We start from the raw sequence: 15,952 nt of genomic DNA on the forward strand, positions 1-15,952 counted from the left end.
GGCTATCTACCATACAGGAGGTTCTAGAAAGGGGCTGAGGAAGACACCAAGATAAACAACAAGCTCTGAAGGAGCTTATAAGATAGTTGGGGAAACAAGTTTCCTTGTCTTTAAAAAAGACAACTTTTTAAAATAAAAATGACATCCATTTATTATTCAAAGCCCCAGATAAATGCACTCCTTCAGCACTCTCTCCCCGCAAAAACTAGAATTAGTTTAATTTACTTCCCCACTCCTTGTTTGTACTTCTCTAAACAGTAAACAGGGCTTGATTTTTTTTTTTCCCCTAAAGCAGGACATTTAAAGAGGCTTAAGAGCCAGTAAGTATATAAAGGATATAGCACTGGGATGATAGGACTTAAAAATGATTTTGCCAGGACTATTGGGCAAACTCTTCAAATTCAGAATGAAAAGGATAAAACTTAATAGGAATCAGGGTGCACTGGCGCATACATTTCTATGGCATTTACTTAGAAGGAGCTGGTAGAATAGCTTGGAACAGGGGACTCAGCAAACCACTGTCAAGGTCACCCTAAGACCACTGTCTTAGGGTGAGCGTGGAGTCAAAAAAAAAAAGAATATTTAAGAAAAGTACTGTTGCATTAAGATTTATCGCTGACATAAACGTTACAAACAAGAATTTTGGAATGCCTCTGACTTGTGAATACTCTCATACCTGGGAATTCTACTTTCACAGAAAAAAAAAAAAAGAATGCGCTAAATTACTCCCTGTCTTTCGTAAGGAAAAACTATTTTAAACAGACTTAAATCCTAATGATAAAAATTCCAAACTAAGATCGCCAAAGGGACTTCTAATTCGCCGGGGCTCCTCTGCCTAGAATTCTGAGTTCAACCAGCGCCATTCACAGTACATCTTCCGCGGGCAGCACACACTTTGGGGAACGGTAGCAGGAGTGCGTACCGTCAACCTCTGGCGGTGGGCACGGGGGCCTCTATCTTTCAGGTCCCAGTTCTCCCACCTGGAGGGAACCCAGTACCTGAAGCCGACTGGTTGTAGCTGACAGCCTCCCCAGCACTTTCCTTACTCTTCCTCAAGTTGCTAGTAAAACCCGGAGAAGCGGCCTTCTTTCAGATCCGGCCCGACTCTCAGGCCTCACGCCCAGAGGCCTGAGGCAGAGGGAGTGGTAGCGGAGAGGGGGTGGGGAGGGAGCGGGGCCGAAGTGACTGAGCATGTGCGAGGAGGGGCGCATGCCCAGTGCGGCCGGCAGCTTCCCATTGCGGGTGGCTCAGGCGGTGGCAGCGGTGGCGGCGGCGGCGGCGGCAGCAGCAGCAGCAGCGGCGGCACCGCCTCCTCCTCATACTCCCGGGGTGGCGAGGATAGATGAGCGGCCCCAGTAGTGGTGAGGGCAGCGCGGGGGGGAGGAGGAGAAGAAGGAGGAGGAGGAGGTCTCTGTCTTTGTAGTCTCCCTGCTACGGAGCGAGAGGCCGCCGCCGGAGCCGTCGTCGTTGGAAAAGGGCTGTGTGTGCGCGCGCGTGTCTGCCTGCCCGTCCCGCGGGGACGAGGCGGCGGCGGCTGCGAGGATGATGATGTGCGCAGCGACAGCCTCTCCCGCCGCCGCCTCTTCGGGGGCCGGCGGGGACGGATTCTTCCCTGCCGCCACCATCTCTTCTTCCCCGGCGCCGGGGGCGCTGTTCATGCCGGTTTCCGAGGGCTCCTTGGCGGCCGCGGGGCTGGGGCTCGGGCTGCCGGCCGCGGACTCCCGGGGTCACTACCAGCTGCTGCTGTCAGGCCGGGCCCTGGCCGACCGCTACCGGAGGATTTACACAGCTGCGCTCAGTGACAGGGACCAGGGGGGTAGCAGCGCTGGACACCCGGCCTCCAGGTGCGTCTCCGGGTGCCCTTCGTTGCGCCACATGCTGCATGTGCGCCCGTGTGTGTGTGTGTGTGTGTCTGTCTACATACGTACTTACTGAGCTGTCTTTCAGCAAGCGCTTGATGCTAGGTGGTAGAATCACTTATTGAGATAGGAGGGTGCGGTGGCGGCAGTTTCTGTTCTAAGTGTGTGTAACTGTCTTTGTAGGGGGCAAGAGAGGGTGGGAGGGGAGCTTGTAATGCTAGAAATGGTGGTGGAGCGGGTCGGTTATGACACGTGTATATGTATTGTTGAAGAAGGAGGAGGGATGAGCAGAGGGTAATGCACCAAGAGAATTTGCAAGAGCGATGAGGGAAGTGTTGTTCCCAGTGTCTCTGCCGCAATGGTATTTGCACGTATTTCTCATAACCCCTCCCCCCACCCCTTCATGACATTCCATCCTCACCTCTCCGCCTCCCTTAAAAAAAAAAATCTGCCTTTCACTGAGGGGGGTGATGGTATCGGTTAAGGTTAATGTCATATATATAGGATGAGTTTTAGATAATCAGCCTGTAGGATAAGGCATGGGGTTTCAATTTAAGAGATTTATGCGAAAGGGATGCAGTTGGAGGTTTAGGTGGCTGTGAAAGCTGTCTGATACAAATTTTTAGAGCTGTACTTTGATAAGTGGACCTTTTGGTCCTCTATAGATGTGGTTGCAGCAGTGCTTGTGTTCTGTTGTCCCATCGGCCATTTCCCTTCATCTTCTGTTCTATTCCCTCTGCCACTTTTCGGCTTTAGAGTGCAGGAGGGTGGTTTATGGGGAAAAGGGGAAACCTGAAGAACTTCAAAATATGACAGCTGGTGTAGTGATCAACTGACACCAACTGGAAAATTTGAGTGGCTCCTAGATCTCTTCCTAGGCTTGGTGCACCTTCAGCTCCCGCGATGGAGGAGATGTTAAACCATTTTCATTTTCTTAAAATGTGGGTGTCTTTTTGCTTAAGGCTCTCCTGTTGTTTTCCTTTCCATGCTCTTACATGCCACATACCTTGAAGGATGGTGACTGACTTGTTTCACCAGCTTACCTTTGGCAGTGGTAATTGGGAGTTGGCTTCATCTTTTTTTTTCTCACACCTTCTTGCAATACATAGGGAAAGCATAGTAGGATTTTGTCAAATAAGTTACAGTTTACTGTATTTATTGAATATGTAGTTTGTTCGGTAATAACCAGATGCCATTTTCTCTCATTGTGAGAGGGGCTAGGCTGTGAGTCAGGTGTTTGTGGTTGACCAGTATGTACTGTGGCTCTTACCCACTGCAGAGAGTTGTAAAGATGGAGCTTTCTTCACACGTTTTCTGGGTAAACCACTCTTCTCGTGTGTATAATTGTTTACAGGATTGGAACTTGAGTAGTTTTATCATACTGATAAAAATGTGTGTAACTAACTACCCTTTGCTATGTAAACTGAAGGCCACAATGGCACGTCTGTTTCTTGCTGATGCTTTTGAAAATAGCACAAAAATCTCAATAGACAGTTTGCTCTAATGATTAGGTATCATTTAGAGCTGTGAGTCTGTATATTATGGCACCATAGGTACATCTTTACAAACTCCTCTCAAAGAATTTGAATTTATTTTGTATGTTGTTTCCAGACTTATGCAATAATTTGTGACTGGTATGTTCCCTGTTTTAACTCTGTACTACTATACTTGTGTAATAATACAGTTTCTGTGTATTTAGAACTGTATAAACAGTTTTAGACAAAATTAATATAGATTAACCACATATATAAAGTCTATGAATGATTTTTAGTCTTTGGTCAATTTTTGTACAAGCTGTCAATTAAAATTAGTGAAGAATTAATTCAAGTACTGTATTTCAAGAAGTACTAATGGAAACGAGCCTTAAGTTGTGTGATATTGCCTTCTAGTGCTCGTTCAGAACATGATTGTTTATTATACTTCACATTATTTTTTCTAAGTCTTGGCCTGCAGCTATTCTTTATTGAGGGTTTGCTTAAGAATTCAGTCACATTTCTTATTAACTATGAATGGGGAAATTGGAGCTGGGATTTCGGTTCTGAATGAATGATGTAATTATTTGTATGTAATTATTTGTAGTTGAGTTAGAGGAGAAGATGAAATGTTTCAGAGACAGAGAATGGAGCAAGAATAGAGGGTGAAATTCTAGTGAGAATCAAGTTTAAAGCTGTGAGAGAAAGGAGACAGTGAAGGAAGCTGAAAAAGGATTTAAAAAATTAAGAGAACTGTGGGACAGTGGCACCTCCGGTCCTAAGAAAGTGGATTGAAAGTCCTCGACAGGGATAAATGTTGAAGAAAGTGAGAACACTTTCCAGGTCGCTGATGACTTTTGAGGAAGTGGTCAAGATTCTGTGGAAGAGAGATGGGGCTGCGGAGTCAATGGGATATTTTGGGGTAATGGGGAGATGGTTGAGGGAAGGATATTTGAGTATGGGAGGGTGGGTGCGAAACATTCAGTAAGTGGAGAAGGAGAAATTAAAGAAGTTAGAGAGGGGCTAAATGATGGTGAGAAGTCTAAGGGAGATCTCGGGGACAGGTTTAACATGACAGTTGGAGAGGTTAGACACTAAAAAAAACGTTAGGAGCTAGTCATCCTTTAATATAGAAGGGGAGGATAAATCTAAAGACTAGGAGTTTATTAAGAACTGTATCCTATTCGTTTTGGTAATCCCAGTGTCTAGCACAATTTTTGGCATCTGTTCTGTAAATATCCAGTGCCTGCTGTGTGCCAGGCACTGTTTTAGGTGCTGAAGCTGTAACAGTGAGCAGGATAGACTAGGTCTCTACTCTGTTTGGAACTTCCACTCCAATGGGGAGAAATAAGCAACTGATCATTTCAGGTAGTGATAAGTAACCATGAAGGGAATGAACCCAGTTGCACGTGATAGATGATTTGTAGTTGGCGGGGGCTGGGGGTGTATTTTAGGTAGGGTGGTCAGGATGGGTCTCTTTGTGAGTTGGCATTTAAGTTGAGTCGTAATGATTGGAAGGCAGAACTAGAGGAATGGTGTTCTAGGAAAATCTAGTCTCTGACGCAGAAACAAGGTTGTGTTCAAGGAATGAAAACAAGGCGAGTGAGTTATCAGTCAGTGTTGAATAAATTAATTACTGTGGATTATGTTTTAGGTGTAGGTAGAGAAGTTAAGGGATGGCAGCCTAATGGTATCAGTGACTTTGATGGCCTTGCAGTGAATGCTTGGATTCTGAAGCTGGACTGGTTTTAGATCCTGGCTTTGCCACTTTTTAGCTGTGTGACCTTGGGTGCATTACATAACTCCTATACCTCAGTTTTTTGCTTAAAAAAATATTTTTGAGATATAATTGGCATATACCATTCTATCAGTTGTAGGTGTACAACGTAACCATTCCGTATTTTGAGAAATGACTACCACATAAAGTCAAGTTAACATCCATCATCACACATAGTTGAAAGTTTTTTTTTCTTGAGGTGAGAGCTTTTAAGATCTACTCTCTTAGCAACTTTCAAATATACAGTCTAGTATTATTAACTATAGTCACCATGCTGTACATTACATCCCCATGACTTATTTATTTTATAACTGGAAGTTTTTCTTTGTACCTTTCAACTCCCTTTGCCCACTTTGCCCATCTCCCACCCCCTGCGTCTGGCAAACATGAATCTCTCCTCTGTATCTATGAGTTCTGTTTTGTGTTTTTTTTTTTTTTTTTTTTTTTAGATTTCACTTATAAGTGAGATCATATGGTATATTTGTCTTTCTCTGTCTGACTTATTTCACTTACCATAATGCCCTCAAGATCCATTCTTGGTGTTGCAAATGGCAAGATTTCCCTCTTTTTTATGGCTGAATAATATCCCATTTATTATATATATCACACCTTCTTTATTCATCCATCAGTGGACATTTAGGTGGCTTCTTGGGTATTGTAAATAATGCTGCAGTGAGCATAGGGGTGCAGATATCTTTTCAAGTTAGTGTTTTCGTTTCCTTTGAGTATATTCTCAGAAGTGAAATTTCTGGATCACATGGTAGTTCTATTTTTAATTTTTTGAAGATCCTCCCTATTGTTTTCCGTAGTGGCTGCATCAATTTACATCCCCACCAACAGTGCATAAGAGTTCCCTTTTCTCCATATCCTTGCCAGTACTTTTTATTTCTTGTCTTTTTGATAATAGTCATTCTAACAGTGTAAAATGATATTTCATTGTAGTTTTGATTTGCATTTTCCTAGTGATTAGTGATGTTGAGCATCTTTTCATGTACCTGTTGGCCATTCATGTATCTTTTTTTGGAAAAATGTTTATTCAGAGCCTGTTTCCATTTTCTGAATCGGATTGTTTGTGTTCTTTTGTTTGCTTTTTGTTGTTTTTTGATATTGAGGTGTGTGAGTTCTTAATTTTAGATACTGACTCCTTACCAGTAGTATATGGTTTGCGAGTATTTTCTCCCATTTGGTAGGTTGCCATTTCATTTTTGTTGCTTTCCTTTGCTGTGCAGAAGCTTTTTAGTTTGATGTAGTCCCACTTGTTTTGTTTTGCTTTTCTTTATGCCTCAGTTTTCTTCTATGTAGAATGGGAATAATAATAATGAGGATCGTATTGTAGATTGAATGAATCTGTATATGTAAAGTGCTTGGCACATTAAGTGCTAATAAATATTAATTAATGATTTCTGCTGAGAGTGAAGGGGCAGATGGAGTTTGGGGACTTAAAGAGAAGGCAGAGATCATGTCTTATTCTTTTATGTTTTGGTCTCAATGACTGTGTTGAATGTGGGAATAACTATTTCATTTATTCAGTGACTGAATAAATACATTTTTGTAGGAATGAATCAAAGTTGGAACATTTGCTTGAGGAAAGGGATTGTTAGGAAATGAATAAAAGAATGTTTGATCAGTTCTTAGTGGGAATGGTAGTACAGCATTGATTGCATTTGGGAAGAACCATAGCATGGTGGCTAAATCTGCTCTGGAGTCAGACCGTCTTAGTATTTCAGTTCTGCTTTTTTCTGTCTTAAAATGGGTAAATTAATTAGCATTTCCATGTCTGTTTCTTTACTTGTATCCTTATAGGGCTATTGAAAGGACATTGTGCCTGAACATTGTTAAGTGCTCATTAAATGTTAGCTGCTGTTGTTGGTGGTCGTCGTATTACTACTACTACTACTACTACTGTTATTATTATTAAAATCACATATTTAAAATTCCAGTCAGCATGATGTTGTAAGCTTTTCCACTCAGAAGAGAAATGAAAAAAACTGCTAGTTGATTCAAGGTTGAAGTGTGCCTGGAGATCTAAGAAAAAAAGAAAGTGAAGGTTTTTGGTGACAAAGATTGAACATATGGTAAAAAGGAAAGTGATGCCAGGAGGGAACTGATAGACTGGGAGATAAAGACAGTCAGGGTATCTGGGCTGAAGTGGTAGAAGAACACCGTTAGTGGAAACAATAGTGGGGACTGTGGTTAAAATGGGAAGTGGCTTTTCTTCTCCAAGCTAAACCCACTTACTTCCTTCAGCTTCTTTATCTCTTTCTTGTTAGAAATGCTATTTGAGCCCATCCTTCAGGTGCATGGAATTTCGGTTAGAAGAGGTTAATCCATCAAAGATTCCGGGATTAATACTTGGTGCTAACCATTGGCATTATAAAGATTTGTAAGACAGTTTCTAGTTGAGTTTATTGTCTGGATGGGTGTGAAAGGTGCAAAGGCAGGTACTTACAAAAGTGTTAAATGAAATGACTAAGAAAGCATAGCCTATTGTGACCAAGGGATGGCATTCTGAGCTGGTACAAAAGCATGAGCAAGAGGTGAGAAAGCACAGTTTGTGTGTAGGTAATGGTAAGAATTCTGTTAGAGCTAGAATGTAGGTGTTATGAGGGAGAACAGTGGGAATTCATTCTGGAAGTGGAGGCTTTGGTCAGAGGGTATGGCAGCTTGAACTGCCGGGTAAGAGTTAGATTTTATTCAGGAGACACTGACAGTTTTGAGCTATGAAGAGACATTATTGTAGGAGTGTTTTAGTAAGTGATATAGGATCGAATCAGTATATTTGTGGATAGGTAGTAATTTGCTTCATATAGCTGTTACATCTATGGAATCCTATATAAACACATTTTAAGGCAAAAATTGCTCTGTTGGCATATTAGCAGGTAGAAATATGAAATGAATTCATTTCCTAGATCAAGATAAAAGAAGATCTTGCCTTTGAGCTTAAAAAGAAAATAAAAATGTTAATTTAAAAATAGTTTTGCATTTTAAGATATTTATTTTAAAAAATCGTCAGAATAGTCTCACTTTTTCATTCAAGAATAGATTAAATATTCAGGTTTTGGGGGGAGGGGACAGGTTAATCAAGGTTTAATTTACATATAATAAAATTCACCCTTTTTAAGTGTCCATTTGAAGAGTCTCCGAACCATCACAGTCAAGTATAGAATATTTCCATCATTCTAAAAAGTTTCTTTAGTTAACACCCTTTTCCTACCCCTAGCCACTGGCCACCACAGACCAGTTTTCTGTCACTGATATTTTACCTTTTCTAGAATGTCTTATAAAACTAGCTCCTTAAGGACAGGACCCCAGATACTGTTCCCCTTTATGTCATCTATCCCCATATTTCCTATAAATGGAAGTTAGGCTTTAAAACTTCAATAGGTTTCGGTTAAACATTTTTTGGCAAGAATATTTTGTATATAATGCTGACTACTGCACATTGCATCCCATCCAGAGGTTTTCAGGTTGTCTCATTGTTTAATAATACTCAGTCTAGTTACTTGAATTACTTGGATGAGATGGTACCCACTAGGTCTCTTTTCTGTAAATGTATGCTTCTTCCATTTGCATTAGGCAGGTAATCATGGGTAATAACTTTGGCACACTGTGAATATCTTTCACCTAACGGTTTTAGCATCTTTTGATAATCCTTGACTGAGTCAGTAATTTCATTAGGGGCTTCAAAATGATGATTTTTATATTTCTGTTAAAATAGAATTTAGTAGCTGATGCTCTTCTGCAAAGAAGAGTTTTCCCTTATCAACTGGTGGTAAACTTAGTTCCTCCTAAGAAAGCAGGGTAAATGATTCATTTTCTCCCCTCATTAGCCCATTTGGTATAATAGTCTAGCAGTGGTGTGGTGGTTTCTCTAGTTCATCACCCATGTCCCTCTGTTCAGTTACAAGTTCCCCCAGCCATTGAGAATCTTGGCAGCTAAAACTGATTGCAACTGAGTCTCTCCAGGCATTGCTGTGAGCCAACAGACCTGCTTTCCTCAAAGTCTTGCGTTTTCTTCAGGATCAGCCTGCATCCAATGCCTATTCTGTGTGGGGGTGTGAATGCCTGGCCCTTTTGTCCTAAGGTAGGACAACTTTGAAGATCCATCGCAACTCCAGAGCTCCCCATGGATTGGCTGAGGCCTTCCTGTGACTGCATTTCAATTCAACTCCTTCCTCTGTTTAGTCTCACTTCCTTTACTCTCCCACAGGCGTTGATTTGGAGGGCATTCCCCAGTACTTCGGTTGTGCAGATCTTCATTTCAGAGTCTTTTTTCTTCCAAGACAGTTGTGGTATCAGCAGTGGTCTGAGGAAGTAGTCTTCAAAATGGAATTTTGGAGCTAGATTATCTGCTGGCTGGCTAGCAGTAAGAACCCCGCTACTGGTGTAGATGGAGCACTGATACTGATAACCCTTTGTATGCACTGTAGCTGTGCACCTGTTAAAACTTTCAGTGGTGACAAATTGGAATGGCATTCCTGTAGAAGAGAAAGTATTTGTGGGTACAGTATCTTAGGCTTTTGAGACATTTAGGGAAGTTATTAATTATACAGACGGTGTAATCAGATGGCTGTTTGGTGAGTGACATAGGTTGGAGAAAGACAATGAAAGGCTGAAGGTAATTGGGGGCAAAATGAGAAAGTTAGGTAATTTCTTTCTTTGGTATCATGTAAAGAAACTCATCTTCTGCAGTAGGAGGAAAGAAAAAGCTAAGGATTAGGCCCAAGATTTAATTTCAAGGGTAGCAGAGCTCCAGGGCAGGTTGATTTCTCAGCAAGTCTGCTAAGCCAGCGTGTCTGTCCTCTGGTTAGGAAGGAATGAGACCCTGGCTTTTAAGATGGGACGTCTGAGTTGATGCACTGGAAAACCTTGAAACCCCAAATTCCTCTGAACCCTCTGAGCCTACAGAAGTGACCTTCTTCTCCTGGCTAGAGGGTAGTTACTTGAAGATTATGCTGCCCCTGCTACCCCATCTATTCTCCTCTCCCCTGCTGTCTATCACCAAACCAATAACTAACTAGAGTTAAGTCACAACAAAGCCTACTGAGACGTGCTGGGTCTGCTGAGGGAGGAGAGAGACTGCGGTGCCGATATACACACGCACGCACGCACACACAGATTGATTCCCAGACTGCACTGAGGCACCCCCAAACACCCCAGCAGACACACAAGAATACCATGGGATATTTCAGAATTTTAAAGGAAACACAGAAATGTCTGTCACAAACTACTAACTTGAGGTAGTTCACGGTTTCTACATTAGATCCTGTTGCACTCCTTTTGATGATGTCATATCTTTTTTTTTTTTTTGCCATACGTGGGCCTCTCACTGTTGTGGCCTCTCCCTTTGCGGAGCACAGGCTCCGGACGCGCAGGCTCAGCGGCCATGGCGCACGGGCCCAGCCACTCTGCGGCATGTGGGATCTTCCCGGACCGAGTCACGAACCCGTGTCCCCTGCATCGGCAGGCAGACTCTCAACCACTGCGCCACCAGGGAAGCCCATGATGATGTCATATCTTTTTAAAGTTGAATTTTTGGTTGTTGCTGTGATACAACAAAGCACTGCACAGAAATCAGTGTGGAAGAGGAGGGTGACATGTTTAATCTGCACAAGTTTGAGAAGTTGTGCAGTACTTAGAATGTGCAGTGTCCTATTATTAAGTAATCGTGGTTATTTAAGGTGAGATATAAATTTTTTTTTAAGTTTATGTGTATTAATTTTTCAAATGGCTACTAAGTTGTTAGAATGTAAATTCTTATTAATTATTTGGATCTCATTACATAATAAGCTCTACTGTTAGGTTATTCCATTTGGCCTACAAGGGTTATGGAAAAATTACTGATGATGGCTATGCAAGGGCCCAGTAATGGATTTATGTTCATCAGTGCTGATCTAGCAACTGAACGGATGAATGTCCAGCCTGACAATAGCAGAGACTAACTTTCCTTCAAGGATACCCACCAGTCCTTGTGCCTTGGAAAGGACCGTGATTCATTTTGACTGGATTTGATGCATATTCTGTGTTATGAGTTTCCCTTTGCAACTTGCCAGGGCTCAATCAGTGCCCATATTTGAGGGCTTACAGAGTGATCCATCAGCACAGGGTGCCACATAACATCATTTCAGAGTAAGGGACCCACTTTATAGCAAATGAATCCCACAGATACATTTGTCCTGTTGTGCACCATAACTGCCCAGAAGCTGCTGACCCGATAGATAGTAAGACAGTCTTTTTTTTTTTTTTTTTTTGCGGTACGCGGGCCTCTCACTGTCGTGGCCTCTCCCGTTGCGGAGCGCAGGCTCAGCAGCCATGGCTCACAGGCCCAGCCGCTCCGCGGCATGTGGGATCCTCCCGGACCGGGACACGTGTCCCCTGCATCGGCAGGCGGACTCTCAACCACTGCGCCACCAGGGAAGCCCCCGTAAGACAGTCTTCTGAGGGCACAACTGATGATGAGCGTAAGGTCCTATCCTTCAGTGTTCCTAGTAGGAAGAACACGTGGAAATTGGGATGCCTCCACTTAGCATCACTGTCAGTGATCCACTGGGGACTTTATGCTTCCCATCTCTGTAGCTCTGAGCACTGGGGGTTAAAAGGTCCTGGTTCTCCGAAGGGAAACATTTTCAACAGAGACACTGTAAGAGTCCTGTTATACTTTAAGACACTGCTACCGGTGGGATTTGGTGCTTCTTTTCCAGGATAAGGAGTCACCATTTTGACAGGGCTAATGTACCTGATCATCTGAAGGAGGCTGCTGTTATGCAATGGAGCATGGAGTTTGGCACACAGGTGATCTACTGGGTGTCTATTGGTACTTTCTTTTCCAACTTGAATGGTAAATGGACATGAGAAAGGCCTGATGGCCACCTCACAGGATCAGCCAACTGGACCAGGAAATTCTAGCCAAAGATGAAGGGAATCCAGAATGACTAGCAGAGAAGAGGTTGTGACTATAAGTTTTGGCCTTGAAACCATCTGAAACCAGTGGTGGAGGCTGTAGTTTGTCCTACTTTACTTCCTCTGGAAGGTTTCTCCAGGAAATGAGACTAACCAGAATTCTGCAGGAACATTGTCCAGAATTTATTTGAAGCAAGTGAATGCTAGTAGTATAATAGGTGACCAGTAGTGAATGCTGTGGATTAATTTTAACTGTTTTATAGATTCTCTGGGATGTTCTGTAAAATCATATCATCATTCTTTCTGATCTCCAGATACCCCTGTGCTCCCCCAACCTTTATTCCAATGACAAGAACCTTTCTACTTCTGTTCAGTGTTGAATAGAAGTGGTGAAAGTTGCATCCTTCCTTGTTCCTAATGTGAGGGAGAAACAATGACAAAGTAGTCTCTTTGTCTTTCACTATTAGCTGTAGATATTTTGATGGCCTTTGCCAATTTGAGGAAGTTCTTTACTGTTCCTATTTTGCTTATGGTTTTTATCATAAATGTGTATTGAATTTTGTCAAATGCTTTTTCTGCATTTATCAATATGATCATATATTAAGAGAATAAAAGGAAAAATTAAATTAATTAATTTTGAATGGTAAGTCAACTTTGCATTCCTGGGATAAAACCTCATATGTGATGTATTGTTGACTTTGATTTGCTTTTATTTGTTAAGAATTTTGGGGTTTATATTCACGAAGGATATTGGTCTATAATCTTTTTTTTGGTAATGTCTTTGTCAGGTTTTGGTATTATAGTTGTCCTTGTTTCAGAAAACCAATTGTTTAGTAATCTTGTCTGTATTTTTAAAAAGTTTGCATGAGATTGGTCTTATTTCTTCTTGAATATTTGACAGAACTCACTAGGGATACCATCTGGTCCTAGAATTTTCTTTGAGGGAGGCTTTTGACAGATTCATTTTCTTTAATAGATACAGGGATATTCAGATTTTTTGGTTATTTCTCATGTGAATTTCAGTAACTTTTTTTTTTTTGAGAAATTTGTCCTTTCATTTAAATTGTTGAGATTTTTGGCATAAAGTTGTTCATAGCATTCTTTTTATTATCCTCTAATGTCTGTGGGGTTCTGTGGGGATAATCCTTTTTTCATTCTTCATGTTTGTGTTTTCTCTTTTTTCCTTGATTAGCTAGAAGTTTGTCATTTTTGTTTATAAGTTCAAAGAATCAACTTTTGGCATTATTGATTTTCTCTAATATTGGTTTATTTTCTATTTCATTGACTTTCCTCTTATTATAATTTACTTCTTTTTTACTTTGCTCTGTTTTTTCTTTTTTAGTTTTTTAAGATGGAATCTTAGGTCATTGATTTTAGATTTTTCTTGTCTTCTAATATAGGTATTTAAAGTGATGGATTTTCACCTAAGCACTTCTTTAGTTGCATCCCACAAATTTTTATATTCAGTATATTCTTTGTCATTTAGCTTAAAATATTTTCTAATTTTCTTTGTAATTTCATCTTTGATTCATGCCTTGCTTAGAATTATTTTATTTAACCCTCATATATTTGATTTTTTAATGTATATTATTATTACTTTCCAATGGACGTTTTATATAATTTCAGTCTTTTAAAATTTATTGAGATACACATTATCTCCCAGGATATGGTCTACCTTCGTGATTAGACCACGTGCACTTGAAAAGAATATGTGTTCTGCCATTTTTGCATGTAGAGTTCTATTAATGTCATGTAGTTAAAGTTGGTTGATAGTGTTGTTTGGCTCTTTTATGTCTACACTCATTTTTTGTCTAGTTCTGTCAGTTGCTGAAAAGGGGTATTAAAAATATCCCATTGTAACTGTGGATTTGTCTTTGTCCCTGTAATTTTGTCAGTTTTAGCTTCATATATTTGGGGCTTTGCTATTATGTACATGTATTTGTATAACTGTTAAAACCTCCTGATAAATTATTCTTTTATTTCATTATGATACATGTTTCTTTATCTCCAGTAAGACTCTTTGTCTTGAAATTACTTTATCTGATATTAAAATAGCCTGTTCAGATTTCTTAGGCTTACTGTGTGCCTGGTGAATTTATTTCTGTCCATTTACTTTTGATCTATCTATGTTTTTTTTTTTTTTTTTTTTGCGGTAGGCGGGCCTCTCACTGTTGTGGTCTCTCCCATTGCGGAGCACAGGCTCCGGATGCGCAGGCTCAGCGGCCATAGCTCACGGGCCCAGCTGCTCCGCGGCATGTGGGATCTTCCCGGACCGGGGCACAAACCTGTGTCCCCTGCATCGGCAGGCGGACTCTCAACCACTGTGCCACCAAGGAAGCCCTATCTATGTTTTTATATTTAAAGTTTCTCTCCTTTGGGCAGTACACATAGGATTTTGCTTTTTTTTTTTTTTAATCCATTCTGTCAATCTTTGCCTTTTATTTGGAGAGTTTAGACCATTAATATTTAATGTGATTAATCATTGATATGGTTGACTTTAGGTCTACCATTTTATTGTCTTCTCTTTCCCTCTTTGTTCTTCATTCCTCTCTTACTCCTTTTCTACCTTCTCTTAGATTATTCTTTAGTATTCCATTTTAATGTAGCTATTGGACTTTTTGGCTCTATCTTTTTGTATTAATTTTTAATGCCCTAGGGATTACAATATAGATAACCTACCCTTTCACAACCTACTTAGAGTTACTATTGTACTGCTTCACTTAAAATAGAGAAACCTTACAAACATACAGATGATTTTTTTTCCCCTCTGCTACATCCCACTCCCTCCTTTATGTTACAGCTCTTATGTATGTTATGGCTGCACACTTTGAAAACCTCACTATGCAGTATTATAATTTTTGCTGTCAACAGTCATACATATTTTAAAGAAATTAAAGGAAAAAAGTATTTTATGTTTACCTATATATTTATTATTTCTGTTACTCTTCCTTCATTCCAGAAGATGCTACATTTCCTTTCAGCTTAAAGGACTTACTTTAGCATTTCTTATAAACTAGTCTACTGGGGATAAACTCTCTTTTTTTTCCTTCCTCTGAGAGTGTCTTTATTTTGCTTTTATTTTTAAAGGATGTTTTAGGGGAACATAGACTTCTGAGTAAAAGCTTATTTCCTTTTAGCATTTTCATGATGTTGTTCCACTGTCTTTTCACCATTATGATTTCTGATGACAAACCTTTGGTAATTCAAATTTTATTTCCCTTTATGTAGTATGTCATTTTTCTTTATCTGCTTTCAAGAATTTTTTTGTTTTTGTTCTTCAGCAGTTAGATTTGTTGTATCTGGTCTTTATTTTCTTTGAGTTTCTCCTCTTTGGAAAATGCTCAGCTTCTTGAATCTATAAATTTGTCTTTTACCAAATTTGGGATGCTTTCTGCCATTGTTTCTTAAAATATTCTGCTCGAGTTTCTGTCTTTTTCCCTGCTAAGATTCCAAACAAAACTTTTGAGATTGTCCCACAAGTCTCTGACTATTTTTTCTATTGTCAATTTGTTTCCTCTTTGTTCTTCAGATTGGATAATTTTTATTGATCCATTTTCAAGTTCACAGACTCTTTTCTCTCTCACCTTCATTCATTTATTGAGCTGATCCAGGTGAATTTTATTTCACATACTGCATTGTTCAGTTTTTAAATTTACATTTGGCTCATTTTTTAAATAATTTCTCTTTGTCTTCTGAGAATTTTTTCCTGTTCAGTTCAACTGTGTTTGCCTTTACTTCACGGAGCATATTTATAATAGTTGCTTTAAAGGTACTGTTGGATAATTATAACATGTGGATCATTTCAGGGTTGGCATCTGTTAATTGTTTCTTCCCTTGAAATTTATCACATTTTCTTTTTGCATTGCGAACATTTTGGATTGTATCTTGTACATTATGAGTGTTTGTTTTGAAAACTCTGGGTCTTACCATAATTCTCTGGAGTG

General features: G+C 40.2%; 1 protein-coding gene across 2 annotated transcripts in view; it reads left to right on the forward strand.

Moving 5' to 3' along the window:
- Window positions 1-1,542: 1,542 nt before the first annotated feature.
- MYCBP2 (MYC binding protein 2) overlaps window positions 1,543-15,952 on the forward strand; it is a gene marked incomplete at its 5' end in the record, with an annotated part of 273,021 nt that continues 258,611 nt past the window's right edge. For both annotated transcript variants that reach the window (XM_082675380.1, XM_082675381.1), the window contains one exon: window positions 1,543-1,844. In XM_082675380.1, coding sequence (XP_082531506.1) covers window positions 1,543-1,844 — 302 coding nt within the window. The remainder of the gene's footprint in view (window positions 1,845-15,952) is intronic.

The sequence above is a fragment of the Grampus griseus genome, assembly GCF_964374135.1.
Source record: "Grampus griseus genome assembly, chromosome: 18".
Classification (NCBI taxonomy): Eukaryota; Metazoa; Chordata; class Mammalia; order Artiodactyla; family Delphinidae; genus Grampus; species Grampus griseus.